A 14,499-nucleotide genomic window follows, 5' to 3' on the forward strand; every position below is an offset into this window, starting at 1 on the left:
GAAGTCTTAAAGTCATCCAAATCTCTGCTGGCCATGTGCTTACTCACACCAAGTCTTGTTCACTCATCACCCCCGAGCTCACTGCCTGCAAAGGCACTTAGTGTATAACACTTCTTTGAAATGCCCTGGGAAAGTCTATGACATGGAAGACATATAAATACAGATTGTTATTATTGACATGTATCATCGTTCCTTCATCATCACTGGGTGAATAACCTGTAACTCTTACCTAACGAATTGTGGGAGCATCTTCACCACATGGACTGCAACGGTTCAAGAAGGTCAAACACCATCTTGCCCACAGGTACCTGGGGATGGGGAATGTTTGTGCTGGTCTTGTTAGTGAAAGGACACAGTCTATTTATTTATTAGCATCACAAGTAGGCTTACTTTCACACTGCATTAAAGTTACTGTGAAAACCCCATAGTCGCCACACAAGTTTATAAAATTATGAGGTGCATAGATAAGGTAACAGTTGGAAGCTTTTTCCCTGGGCAAAAATGACAATCATAAAGAGAGCACAATTCAAGGTAAGAGGGGAAATGTTCAGTTGAGACATGAGGGGGAAGTTTTTTACACAGTGGGTGGTGGGGGCCTGGAATGCACTGCCAAGCGAGGTGGTCAAGGCAGATACATTAGCAACATTTAAAACTTAGCTGGATTGGCACATCAACAGACAGGGTATAGAGGGATATAAGCGGTTGGTTTAGATAGGACAACGTGATGGGCGCAGGCTTGTGGGCCGAAGGGCCTGTTCCTGTGCTGTACTGTTCTTTGTTCTTTATCCCCTATCCACACCATCGGGAACAGTGCGCAGGCGCAGTACCGAACATGGTATGGAGCATGCGCGATGTTAGTGATGGCGAAGGGAGGATCCTTTTGTCTCATCCGCAGCCGGTAAAGATGTGGAAACGCGCAGGGCCGATGGAGTCGGCGGGTGAACGGGGAGGTTTCTAAATACCTGCTGAAAGCCTCAAACCGCGAATACGGACCTGCAGGTTCCGCGTTTGCAGCTCCGGTTTGTTCTCCCGGGGCGAAGAGCCCGGTTAACAGCCGCCATCTTAGTTCAGCGGAGGGCAGAGCGCATGCGCTGGCGTCTTGGTGACGCACTTGTGACACAGCAGAGAGTGGACGGGATTCAGGATTTCTGTTTTTAACTGGGTCCTAGTGCCCGAGTCACATAAAAGGTTCAGAGACACTGGTCAGAACTTTCTGGTTCAGTTCGGAAGGTTCCCTTTGGTTTTGTTGATGCTTTGGTTGTTGATTTTTGTCTTTCAGTTCGTTTGGACCATATGATTGGAGGGAATAAGAAAGGAAAGGATGTTCCATCCGAACTAGAATTGTCTGTTTTGAATTTCTATCCTGTATTTACACTGATAACTTCTGTAAACTCCTTTTGCAGGGAATTAGGATGGGAGGATTGACAGGTGGGAAATTTAAATCAAACATCACATTGAGATCTGACAGTCATTCGATTCATCAGGACCTGAATATCAATGTGGAAGGAGAAATGTTTATTTGTTCTGTCTGTGGGAAAAGATTTCAGACATCAGTGTGATTGGAAAAGCACCGAGACACACACGCACCCGAGTGAAGGTGTTCCAGTGAACTGACTGTGGAAAGAGCTTGAACCAGTTACACAGCCTGAAAAAACATCACACCATTCACAGCAGGGAGGAACCGTACATGTGCAGTGTGTGTAGTCAACTGATCATCAACCTGGAGAGACACAAGGATACCGGCACCATGGAGAAACCATGGAAATGTGAGGATTGTGGGAAGGGATTCAAATGGCCATCCCAGCTGGAAATCCATCAGCGCACTCACACTGGGGAGAGGCCATTCACCTGCTCCATGTGTGGGAAGGGATTCAGAGAGTCATCCAACCTGCTGCAACACCAGCGAGTTCACACTGACCTGAGACCTTTTAAATGTCCAGACTGCGGGAAGGGCTATAAAAGTTCTGGGGACCTGATGTCCCATCAACGTGTTCACACTGACCAGAGGCCATTTAGGTGCTCTCACTGCGGGACTGGGTTCAGGAAATCATCTGAATTCACTGTACACCAGCGCACTCACACTGGGGAGAGGCCATTCACCTGCTCCATGTGTGGGAAGGGGTTCATTAATTCATCCAACCTGTCGAGACACCAGCGCACTCACTCTGATGCAAGAACTTTTAAATGTCCTGACTGTGAGGAGAGCTTTAAAAACAGTGATAATCTGCTGAGACATCGACGCACTCACACTGGAGAGAGGCCATTCGCCTGCTCTGAGTGTGGGAAGGGATTCACTCGATCAGCCGCACTGCTGACACACCGGCGAGTTCACAGCGGAGAGAGGCCGTTCACCTGCTCCGAGTGTGGGAAAAGATTTACTTGTTCATCTCATCTATTGAAACACCAGCGCACTCACACTGTGGAGAGACCATTCACCTGCTCTGAGTGTGGGAAGGGATTCACTCAATCTTCTAACCTGCTGACACACCAGCAAATTCACAAGTGAGTGCAGAGGTTGGAGTTCTCTGTTATTGCTGCTGTTGATCACATTGAGGACTAAATGTGTGGATTAAACCTGAGGTGTGTAAGGAATGTGTCCCAGCTGCTCTCTTCCATGGTTCAGAGCTCCTCGGCACGGAACAGAGGCTCCTTTACAACTGTGTTTAGAGTCAGGAAGAACAACAGTGAATGCTGGAAACATGCTGTCAAATCAGAGATTGTTGTAAAACTGGGATCTGTTCCTGAGTGAGAGTGAAACAGCAGGTTTAAGTTTCCTGTCTGGAACTGATTGTGGTAATTATGGTAATCATAGAATCCCTACAATGCAGAAGGAGGCCATTTGGCCCATCGAGTCTGTACCGACTCTCTGTCAGAGCATCTTCCCCAGACACACCCCTCCCACGCTAGCCCCATTACCCCACGCATTTACCCCACTAATCCCCCTAACCATAACATCTTGGGACATCTATGGGGCAATTTAGCATTGGTCAATCTGTCTAACCTGTACATCTTTGCACTGTGGGAGGCAACCAGGGAGCATTTCCGTGGAGATGCTGCTTCTACCCAGAGTGTAATGGTAATGCTGCTGCACTTTGATACGACTGCTCAGACATCAGACTGTGTCAGCTCTTATTGATACTGAATAAAATCTAACCACTGTCACCAATAAGGGCTATTACTGGGAATCATTTCAGAGTTTGGGAAAAGAGAATAAAGGGCTAATGGACACCCCGAATCCCAATTCTATAGATTAAAAGGATGTTCACAATGCTCTGGGTCCAAATGGTTTCTCTTCAGCTCCTCTGCACCTGTTACTGTGACTCCACACTTTGGGCACATGGACTGAACCCCAGGGGTTCCGTCACCACCTGCCCCAATCGCCCAGTCTCCTGCCCCGATTGGCTGGAGGCCCATTTCCCAGTCAGTCTTCCAGCACCTTCCTGTCTCTCTATCAGTGCGACGTCCAGGGCAGTTTCCCAACTGGGGCACAGGCCCCATTATTCTCAGCTAAATTCAGCTCTTAGCTCCGTTGCCTGGCTGGCATTGACACAAGCAATAGAGACAGAAAGGTGCCCCAGGCTCAAGTGGGAACCTGAAACTTGTAGCTTTCAACAAACTCTTCAACATTTGTGCATTCAATACCTGTTTTTGTATGAGGTTGTTATTTTTCCATTGAGGCACTGGAGGCAAAGAATAACTTTCCCTTTCTAACTTTGTATTGTCTGTTGTATCAGCCACGGCGCAGTGGATCACAGTCTTCCACAAGAAACTACCAAGGGTCATGAACAAAGCCCAGTCCATCTCACAAACCAGCCTCCCATCCATTGACTCTGTCTACACTTCCCGCTGCCTTGGAAAAGCAACCAGCATAATTAAGGACCCCACACAACCTGGACATTCGCTCTTCCATCTTCTTCTGTTGGGAAAAAGATACAAAAGTCTGAGGACACGTACCAACCGACTCAAGAACAGCTTCTTCCCTGCTGCCATCAGACTTTTGAATGGACTTACCTTGCATTAAGTTGATCTTTCTCCACATCCTAGCTATGATTGTAACACTACTTTCTGCACTCGTTTCCTTCTCTATGAACGGTATGCTTTGTCTGTATAGCGTGCAAGAAACAATACTTTTCACTGTATGTTAATACATGTGACGATAATAAATCAAATCTTCACTCTGAATCTGAAGATTGTTCTTTCCAATCCCAGTCCATTGACCTGAGGCCAACATTCAAAGTGCCAGCACTGAGGGAGTGCTGCATTATTAGAGCTGCTGCCTTTAGGATGAGATGCCAACCCAAGTACCCCATCTGCCCCTTTTATCCCCAAAGTGACCATTACCTGACATCAGAGTTGGGCTGATTGTGACATGACACTTGGTCAATTTGGTTACCAGATTAATTTAACCGGATCCCCAATTACTGACACCACCTTCTCTCATTATCTTAGACAGGAATACAATTGCACAGTTTCACACTAACCCTTTATCTGATTCTATACAATCAGCTGTTCAGACAATTTGAAATTTTGAGACGAATCAGAGCTTGAAGGTCTCTCTTGAAAATACATTTATCATCATTGCACATTCTTCACATACACAGCAATTCAGATTATAATTTTTACAGCAAATAAAACTCAGCTTTTACGATAAGCCGACATGTGACACTAATAGATAAATTTAAAAACAGTGACTGATTCTTGATTGATTTATTAATTGTAACTCAATTAAATCTCACGACTTCTCCAATCATCTATTGCTGATCGCCAGCTAATTAATACAGTAATCTTTAATTAATATACTTGGCTACTACAAGATAGACTAGTTCAGAAAATGTGTGCCACGGAAATGTATACAGCAACATCATGCTGAGCAGAGCATATAAAAACTGCATTCATCGTGGACCCAAATGTATGGATTTCATTTTTGATGAGACTTTGTAGAAATGGAATTGTTATTTTTAAAAGACAGTTTGTAGAAAGACAACAGCTTTCTTCCTTACTAATCCTGACCAGACTGAACCTTATTCTTCAGCTGGACTTTGGAAGAATATGATATCCTGTAGCTTATCAAAATTAGAGAATAATTTCTTCCTTTAAACAATTTCTGCTGGCTCTGCGGTTTCTGGAAACATTTCAGGTGATTCAGTGTTAATATTTTAAAATAAAGATCTAGCCTTTATGATGTAATTGTCTATTACACTGAGTCACGAACGATATCTTAATCAAGGTTCATTACTGAATCTGTTTCATGACTGGGTTTTAATATAAAATCAATTTGTAGCAAATAAAGACAACTGACAGAAGGTGAACAGACTGTTAGAAGCCACATGTTTTGAGTTTAAAATGGCTTCCTTGACCTTGTTACTTATAGCAATGAACATGGTATGAAAATGATTGAATTTTAAAACTAAATTTGATTACCCAGGCCTGCAGTTTCCTCCATTAGCACAGTCACTACAATTCACAGAACTTCATTCACTGTATAATGCTTCAGGACAAAGGCAGAGTTCGATAGATTCCAGAGAAACAAGGTGGTGAAAGGTTATCAGGGGGAGGTGGGAATGTGGAGTTGAGGTTTCAATTAGATCAGCCATGATCGTGTTGAATGGCAGAACAGGCTCCTGATTCACATGTTCATCTGACACCCGGTGGTTGTGAGAGGTGCTACAGAAATGCAATTTTTTCTTGTTCTCCACAATATTGTATATATTACACTCAGTCCCTGCATCAAAATCATTGTTAAAGGTTGAGTCTAAATTTGACACATTTTGAATGATGGGCTGCTTTTCTCTAGAAAAGAGAAGACTGAAGGGTGACCTGATGGAAGTCTTTAAGGTTATGAAGGGGTTCAATAATCCAATAGGGATTTCAGTGAGAAACCTCTTTACCAGCGAGTGGTGAGAATGTGGAACTCACTACCACAGCGAGTGGTTGAGGTGAACAGCATGAATACATTGAAGGGGAAGCTGGATGAGGGAGGGAGAAAGAAATAGAAGGATATGCTGATGGGGGGAGATGAAGAGGGGTGGGTGGAGGCTCATGTGGAGCATAAATACTGACACAGACCAATTGAGCCGACTGGCCTGGCCCTGTGCTGTAGACTCAATGGAACAGAGACTAATGTATTTATTTTAGATCTACCTGTAGTGGTAGGAAAAACACTATTTACTGTCCAGGATAAAATAAATATCCTTCATCAGTTTTTGTGGATCATTTCAGTGGAAATGTGCCCTCGCTCAAAGAGCATCAGCCCACTGGAGGTAAAGTTGTGAGACCAGCCAGTCCAGCAGAAAGAAACCCTCCGACCCTCTCACTTCACCAACTGTCAGAATGAACATGCTTCAGTCCTGGATGTGATTAATAGCAGCAATAACAGCAGAATCCAACCCCTGTCATCACTTGTGAACTCGCCGGTGTCTCAGCAGCTTTGATGACTGAGTGAATCCTTTCCCACAGTCAGAGCAGGTAAACAGTCTCTCCCCAGTGTGAACTCGCTGGTGTGCCCGCAGGTTGGATGAATTACTGAATCCTTTCTCACACTGAGAGCAGGTGAATGGTCTCTCTCCGGTGTGAACCCGCTGATGTGTCTGCAGGTGGGATGACTGAGTGAATGTTTTCCCACAATTTGGGCAGGTGAATGGTCTCTCCCCAGTGTGCAATCGTCGATGTTTCTGCAGATTTGATGCATAAGGGAAACGCTTCCCACACTCAGGGCAGATGAACGGCCTCTCCCCAGTGTGAACTCGCTGATGTATCAGCAGATAGGATGAATCAGTGAATCCCTTCCCACACTCGGAGCAGCTGAACGGTCTCTCCCTGGTGTGAACTCGCTGGTGCCTCTGCAGGTTGGATGAATTACTGAATCCTTTCCCACACTCAGAGCAGATGAATGGCCTCTCCCCAGTGTGAACTCGCTCGTGTGTCTGCAGGTGGGATAACTGAGTGAATCCCTTCCCACACTCTGAACACGTGAACCATTTCTCCCCGGTGTGACCTCGCTGGTGCATCAGCAAGTTGGATGATTCACTGAATCCCTTCCCACAATCGGAACAAGTGAATGGCTTCTCCCCGCTGTGAACTCGCTTGTGTGTCTGCAGGTGGGATGAACTTGTGAATCCTTTCCCACACTCAGGGCAGGTGAATGGCCACTCCCCTGTGTGAACTCGTTTGTGTGTCTGCAGGGAGGATGAATGAGCCAATACCTTCCCACACTCCAAGCAAATGAACGGCCTCTCCCCAGTGTGATTACATCGATGAGTTTCCAGTTGGTGTGAGAAATTGAATCCTTTACCACAGTCTCCACATTTCCACGGCTTCTCCATGGTGCTGGTGTCCATGTGTCTCTCCCAGTTTGACAGTCAGCTGAAGCCTCATCCACAACAAAACACCCGAACGGTCTCACCCCAATGTGACTGGTGCTGTCTTTTCAAGCTGTGTTGGAGTTTTTTTCCACAGTCAGTTCACTGGAACGCTCTCACTCCGATCTATGTGCGTCCATGCTTTTCCAATCACATTTATGGTTGAAATCTCTTGAAGCAGAAGAACAGACAAATATTTCTCTTTGTAGATGCCAAAGGCGGATGTTGTCCAGGTCCCGATGAATGGAGTTAATCTGTCAGATCACCATGAGTATTTGTTTTGAGATTTCTGTCTGGAAATCCTCTTCTGATATCCTGTAACACGAATTTCCAAAATTCATCACTGTCAGTGCAACTTAGAAATTCAGAAAAGACAATTCCAATTTTTATAGAAAATTCTTTACTTTTTCCCACTATACACCCTCCCAATTCTCCTAAAGGTGCCAATTCATGTTGGTTAACCAATCTATGCTCATCACTTCCTGTTCAAATGTGTGTAATATGCAGCACTCATTACTTGGTTGGAGATATGGTGGGTGCAGCGAGTGATCATGATCTGGAACTGGGTGCCCACGGATCTGGTGGCATTGAAAGCAATTAAAGATTTCAAACTGAAATTGGAGGCACACTTGAAGGAAATAATCTTGCAGGAGAATGAGTAGATGGAGGGGCAATGGGTCTGACTGGATTGCTCTATAAGGAGTTGATATGGACTCCTTCTCTATTGGAATAACGATGCCTGGAAATATATTAACATAGTTACAATGTTCTCATAGAAACCCTACAGTGCAGAAAGAGGCCATTCGGCCCATCGAGTCTGCACCGACCACAATCCCACCCAGGCCCTACCCCCATATCCCTACATATTTTACCCACTAATCCCTCTAACCTACACATCTCAGGACACTAAGGGGCAATTTTAGCATGGCCAATCAACCTAACCCGCACACCTTTGGACTGTGGGAGGAAACCGGAGCACCCGGAGGAAACCCATGCAGACACGAGGAGAATGTGCAAACTCCACACAGACAGTGACTCGAGGCCAGAATTGAACCCAGGTCCCTGGAGCTGTGAAGCAGCAGTGCTAACCACTGTGCTACCGTGCTGCCCCATTCTATTACAAGACTAAAATTATAGAATCCCTACAGTGCAGAAGGAGGCTATGAATCTCATCCAGTCTGCACTGACCACAATCCCACCCAGACCCTATTCCCATAACCCCACTTAATGACCCTGCTATTCCCACAGACACTCGGGTCAATTTTACCACGGCCAATCAACCTAACCCGCACATCATTGGACGAACCTGTGTTGAAGATATTAAAAAGGCCATGTGTTTAACATAAAGTCAATTTATTTGACTATTATCCACAATATTAACATCTATAAATGGACTGTTGTTTATTAACAGCAATGGAAACAGACCCATTCGAACATAATAATTAGGAACAGAAGGAGGCCACTTGGCCCCTCGAGCCTGTTCCACCATTCAATAAGATCGTGGCTGATCTGATTGTAACCTCAACCCCACATTCCTGCCCACTACCCTCACCAATAATCTTCCATCTCCTTGTTAATCAGGAGACCATCTTGCTCTGTCTTCAAAATATTCCAAGATTCTGCTTCCTCTGCCTTTTGAGGAAGAGAGTTCCAAAGATCCATGATCCTCTGAGAGAAAACACTTCTCCCTATCTCTGTCTGAAACACATTTTTAAACAGTGTCTCCTTGTTCAAAATTCTCCTGCAAGAGAAAAAACATCCTTTCCACAACAACCCAGTCAATAGCCCTCAGAAACGTAAAAGGTTTCAATCAAGGCCCCTCTTATTCTTCTAAACTCCAGTGAACAAGCCCAGATTCTCCAATCTTTCCTCATAAGACAACCTGCCAATTTCTGGTATTAGTCTGGTAGACATTCTCTGAACTGCTTCCAATGCATTTACATTTTCCTTAAATAAGGAGTTCAATACTTTAACAACACTCCAGATGTGGTCTCACCAGTGTCCTGTATGACTGAAACATAAACTCACTCCTTTTGTAACCAATTTCCTCACAATAAACAATGACATTCTATTAACTTTCCTGATTACTTGCTGTACCTGCATTCCAGCCTTTTGTGATTCATGCACTAGGACACCTCTGAATCTCAGAGCTCTGCAACCTCTCACTATTTAATGTTTTTTGAAATATTTGGCAGGAATTCCTGCCAAAATTGATAATTCCACATTTGCCCATGTTATGCTCCATTTGCCAAATATTTGCCCACTAGCTGAACTTATCTACATCCCTTTGTAGCCTCCTTACATCCTCTTCACAACTTACTTTTCTACCTTTGTGTCCTCAGCAAATTTAGCGACCATGCTTGCATCCAAGTCGTTTATATAAATTGTTAAAAGTAGAGGTTCCAGTTCTGATCGCTTTGGCACACCACTCGTCACATCCTGCCAACCAGATAAAGATCCATGTGTTGCCAACTCTGTTTCCCGTTAGCTCGCCAATCTTCTTTCCATGCCATATTACCCCCACACTGTGAGATTCTATTTTCCACATTAAGCTTTGATGTGGCAGATTATGAAATGCATTTTGCAAATCAAAGTACAGTACATTCACCTTTGCTGCCCCATTATCCAATATATAAAGTCACCATCTCCCAGATGTCCCCTTGAGAGGGAGAGCTGACTGGTGGTCACTTAACCTGAGGATCATAAATTCATTAGATATAGGAGCAGAATTAGACCATTTGGCCAATTGAGTCTGTTCCGCCATTCGATCATGGCTGATAAGCTCCTCATCCCCATTTTCCTGCCTTCTCCCCATAACCCTTCAACCCCATTACCAATTAAAAATCTGTCTAACTCCTCCTTAAATTTACTCACTGTCCCAGCATCCACCACCCTTTGGGACAGCGAATTCCACAGATTCACAACCCTTTGGGAGAAGCAGTTTCTCCTCAACTCTGTTTTAACTTTGCTGCCCCTTATCCTAAGGCTATGACCTCTCATCCTAGAATGCCCCAGAAGAGGAAGCATCCGTTCCACGTCTGCTTTATCCATACCTTTCATCATCTTGGATCACCACACCTCACGTGAGGGGCAAGATTGAGGAGACGGCACCTTCATGAATAACCTTGGTTGGCACGAGAATTGAAACTGTGCTGTTGGTGTCGCTGTGCATCACAAACCAGCCACCCGGCCAACTGAGCGAACCGACCCCCTTTATCCAAAGTATATGTGACTCCTTCAAAGAACTCCAATAAATAGGTCGAATATGATTTTCCTTTCTCAAACCATGCTGACTCTCTCTGGTTGTCTGAATTTTTCTCATTCTCATGATATCTTTAATAAAGATATTTTCCCTACATCAGGTTTTATATTAAGTGGTCTTTAGTTTCCTTTTTGCCTCCCTCCTTTTTTTGAATAAAGGAGTTACATTTGCTACTTTGCAATCTACTGGAATCTTCCTCAAATCTCGCGACTGTTAGATAATTAAAACGGTGCTATTTCCTTCCCTGTTCAAAATTCTCTGCTGTTCAGGTTACAATACATTGTGCAATTCCATCCAATCCTGATCTGATGTTTTGTGCAAGTTTCCTGACCCCAAATCCTCCCCTTCGAAGACCAATTATATCAACACCTATAACAGAGCTGGAGTCACTTTTCAATTCAGCAGAAACAGACCCAAAGGTACATGATTCAGTCTGAACACGAAAACAGCAAAATCCAATCACAACAGTTACTTGTGAACTCGCTGGTGTCTCAGCAGATTGGATGACTGACTGAATCCCTTTCCACACTTGGAACAAGTGAACGGCTTCTCCCCGGTGTGAATTCGCTGGTGTGTCAGCAGAGTGGATGAGTGAGCAAATCCATTCCCACACTGGGAGCAGGTGAACGGTCTCTCCCCAGTGTGAGTGCGCTGGTGTACAGTGAGTTGAGATGATTGCTTGAACCCAGTCCCACAGTGAGAGCACCTGAATGGTTTCTCATCAGTGTGAACACGTTGATGGTAGTGCAGATTTACAGAATTTTTAAAGCATTTCCCACAGTCTGGACATTTAAAAGGTCTCTCATCAGTGTGAATCCGCTGGTGTGTGGAGAGGGTGGCTGACTGAGCAAATCTCTTCCCACACTGGGAGCAAGTGAATGGCCTCTCCCCAGTGTGAATTCGCTGGTGTAATGCGAGGTTGGAAGACTGAGCGAATCCCTTCCCACACTGGGAGCAGGTGAACGGCCTTTCCCCAGTGTGGATTCGCCGATGTTTCAGCAGATGGGATGAGGCAGTGAATCCTTTCCCACACTGGGAGCAGTTGAATGGTCTCTCGTCAGTGTGAGTTCTCTGGTGTATGTGTAAGCTGTTTGACTGAGTGAATCCCCTCCCACACTGGGAGCAGGTGAATGGTCTCTCCCCACTGTGACTGCGCCGATGAATCTCCAGCTGGGAAGGGTAATCGAATCCCTTCCCACAGTCCCCACATTTCCACAGCTTCTCCCTGTTGCGACTGCAATTATGTTCCGAAAGGCTGGATGATTGGTTAAAGTCTTGTCCACACACAGAACACGTGTACAGTTTCTCTTCACTGTGAACGGTGCTATTTCCTTCCATGTTCAAAACACAATGATATTCAGGTTACAATAAATTGGCTAACTCCATCAGGTTTTGATATAATATTTGGTTTCAGTTTCCCAACTGCAAATCCTCTTCTTCTAAAACCCTGTGAAATTGATTTAAAACAGAAAAAAGGAAGTGAGAGAGAACCCACAAAAACACAAAGGCAGTTTGTGAAATTGAGCTGAATGAATCTGGTCATTTGTGGGGCTGGCACTCGGAAAAAGTGATCATGAAAACTGCTGGATTGTCATAAAAACCCAGCGGGTTCACTGATATCCTTCAGGGCAGGAAATCTGCCACACGGTCTGGACACAAGACTCTGGACACTGAGAGAAGACAGAAAGAAGTAGGAGAAGTCGGGGTGAAGGAGAGGGATTTTGTACATTGACAACTCAATGAGAACTTTGACAGAAAGTTTCCCAAACCCTCAACCTCCACCCACCTAGAAGGACCAGGGTAGCAAATAGATGGGAACACCATCACCTTCAAGTTCCTCTCCAACTCACACACCATCCTGACTTATCTGACATCCAGTACTAAAAGAACAGAAATTTCTTTCATATAAACACTGGGAAGACAACCCATTGTCTTCAGTGTCAAAGTGAGGGAGCTAAAGGATGTCAATGTCTTTGAGCGAGAAAGAAAAAGATACCTGGGCCGAGTCTTGCTCCTAATTCCGATGTTGTCTGTTTCCTTTCCAGAGTCTGCACCCTCCCTGGATTCACTTCCTTTCCCTTCAGTTGTTGCAAGTCCCCAATTTCCCCCAGAATGAGAAAAGAAACATTGATTTCCTCCCAGATGTTGTCCAGAAGAGGAAGTTTCAATCTGAACATCGTTGGCCAACTTCCGCATTGAGACGTCACAATGGAACCGAGCCTGAATTAGCCAATAGGAATAAGTCTGTACCGATGTGACGTCCTGGAGTTCCAGTGTGCAGGCCCGGGCGTGCAGACATGGGAGCCCCGCCCCCTCCCATTGATTCCCCCGCCCCCTGCCATCTCCTCGAGCCAAGGTTTCCAGGCAACCGGCTGGCGGCTCCGGGCCAGAGCGAGAAGCCGCGCGGTGATCTCCGCCTCCCCCCTCTCTCTCCGGCGGCTGCTCCAAAAAGAGATCGAGAGCGACCGCTGGCGCCAGCCGCACTGCGCCTGCTCCGGACAGCTCGGCTCAGCAGCGCTCTCTGCGCCTGCTCCGGACAACTCGGCTCAGCAGCGCTCTCTGCGCCTGCTCCGGACAGCTCGGCTCAGCAGCGCTCTCTGCGCCTGCTCCGGACAGCTCGGCTCAGCAGCGCTCTCTGCGCCTGCTCCGGACAGCTCGGCTCAGCAGCGCTCTCTGCGCCTGCTCCGGACAGCTCGGCTCAGCAGCGCTCTCTGCGCCTGCTCCGGACAGCTCGGCTCAGCAGCGCTCTCTGCGCCTGCTCCGGACAGCTCGGCTCAGCAGCGCTCTCTGCGCCTGCTCCGGACAGCTCGGCTCAGCAGCGCTCTCTGCGCCTGCACGCTGGGCTGCCAGCTGAGAGGGAGTGGGGGAGGGGACTTTGCAAAATCTTCCCACCATTTTCTTCCAAGTCCCGCAGTTTGATTTGAAACAGAACAGCTTCTGTTTGTAGCTTCACCACAGACTCAAACTTCACACACAGACTCAAACTTCACACACAGACTCCAACTTCACCACAGACTCAAACTTCATCCTCTGGACAACATCTGTGAGGAAAACACTTTCTTTCTGCCCCTGGGAAATACAGAGACAGAGAAATTCTCTGGAACTGGAATTAGAGTCAAATATACTGAGAGAGAAATGTTTGTGATTTTGTGGAACCTGTTTTTATTGTCTGAGCTTTTTAAAGTGTAATTTATCCTGTCTATTCAAATACTGTTTCTTAATGCATGATTCAGTGATGTTAATTTTAGATTAATTTTTAAAGTAAAATTTTTTTTAAATGAAACATTGTCTTTGTTTATTCGATTGGGATTTGTGGGAATTTGTTTATTATAAGGTGACCATGAGGATCGTAACAACATTGATATGTCTGGTGTTGTTATATGGTGTGGAGATGCCGGCGTTGGACTGGGGTAAACACAGTAAGAAGTTTAACAACACCAGGTTAAAGTCCAACAGGTTTATTTGGTAGCAAAAGCCACACAAGCTTTCGGAGCTCTCAGCCCCTTCTTCAGGTGAGTGGGAATTCTGTTCACAAACAGAGCATATAAAGACACAGACTCAATTTACATGAATAATGGTTGGAATGCGAATACTTACAACTAATCAAGTCTTTAAGAAACAAAACAATGTGAGTGGAGAGAGCATCAAGACAGGCTAAAAAGATGTGTATTGTCTCCAGACAAGACAGCCAGTGAAACTCTGCAGGTCCACGCAACTGTCTTTATATGCTCTGTTTGTGAACAGAATTCCCACTCACCTGAAGAAGGGGCTTAGAGCTCCGAAAGCTTGTGTGGCTTTTGCTACCAAATAAACCTGTTGGACTTTAACCTGGTGTTGTTAAACTTCTTATGTTGTTATATGGTGCACATGATGTAGAGA

At 45.4% G+C, this 14,499-nt stretch overlaps 1 protein-coding gene and 1 pseudogene across 2 annotated transcripts in view; one reads left to right on the forward strand and one right to left on the reverse strand.

Moving 5' to 3' along the window:
- The first annotated feature begins 1,687 nt into the window (after window positions 1-1,687).
- Window positions 1,688-2,560, forward strand: LOC144482873 (uncharacterized; annotated as a pseudogene).
- A 3,832-nt stretch (window positions 2,561-6,392) lies between these two features.
- LOC144482904 (uncharacterized) overlaps window positions 6,393-14,499 on the reverse strand; it is an 88,365-nt gene continuing 80,258 nt past the window's right edge. The window contains exons 2-3 of one of the 2 annotated variants that reach the window (XM_078201761.1): window positions 11,093-12,067; window positions 6,393-7,326 (exon numbers count right to left, since the gene is read on the reverse strand). In XM_078201761.1, the coding sequence (XP_078057887.1) occupies window positions 6,396-7,326; window positions 11,093-11,958 (1,797 nt within the window). In that variant the 5' untranslated portion in view covers window positions 11,959-12,067 and the 3' untranslated portion in view covers window positions 6,393-6,395. Of the gene's footprint in view, window positions 7,674-10,411; window positions 10,561-11,092; window positions 12,068-14,499 lie in introns of those variants that run through there. The other variant, XM_078201760.1, reaches the window with a different exon arrangement.

This window comes from Mustelus asterias, unplaced genomic scaffold (genome assembly GCF_964213995.1).
Source record: "Mustelus asterias unplaced genomic scaffold, sMusAst1.hap1.1 HAP1_SCAFFOLD_43, whole genome shotgun sequence".
NCBI lineage: Eukaryota > Metazoa > Chordata > Chondrichthyes > Carcharhiniformes > Triakidae > Mustelus > Mustelus asterias.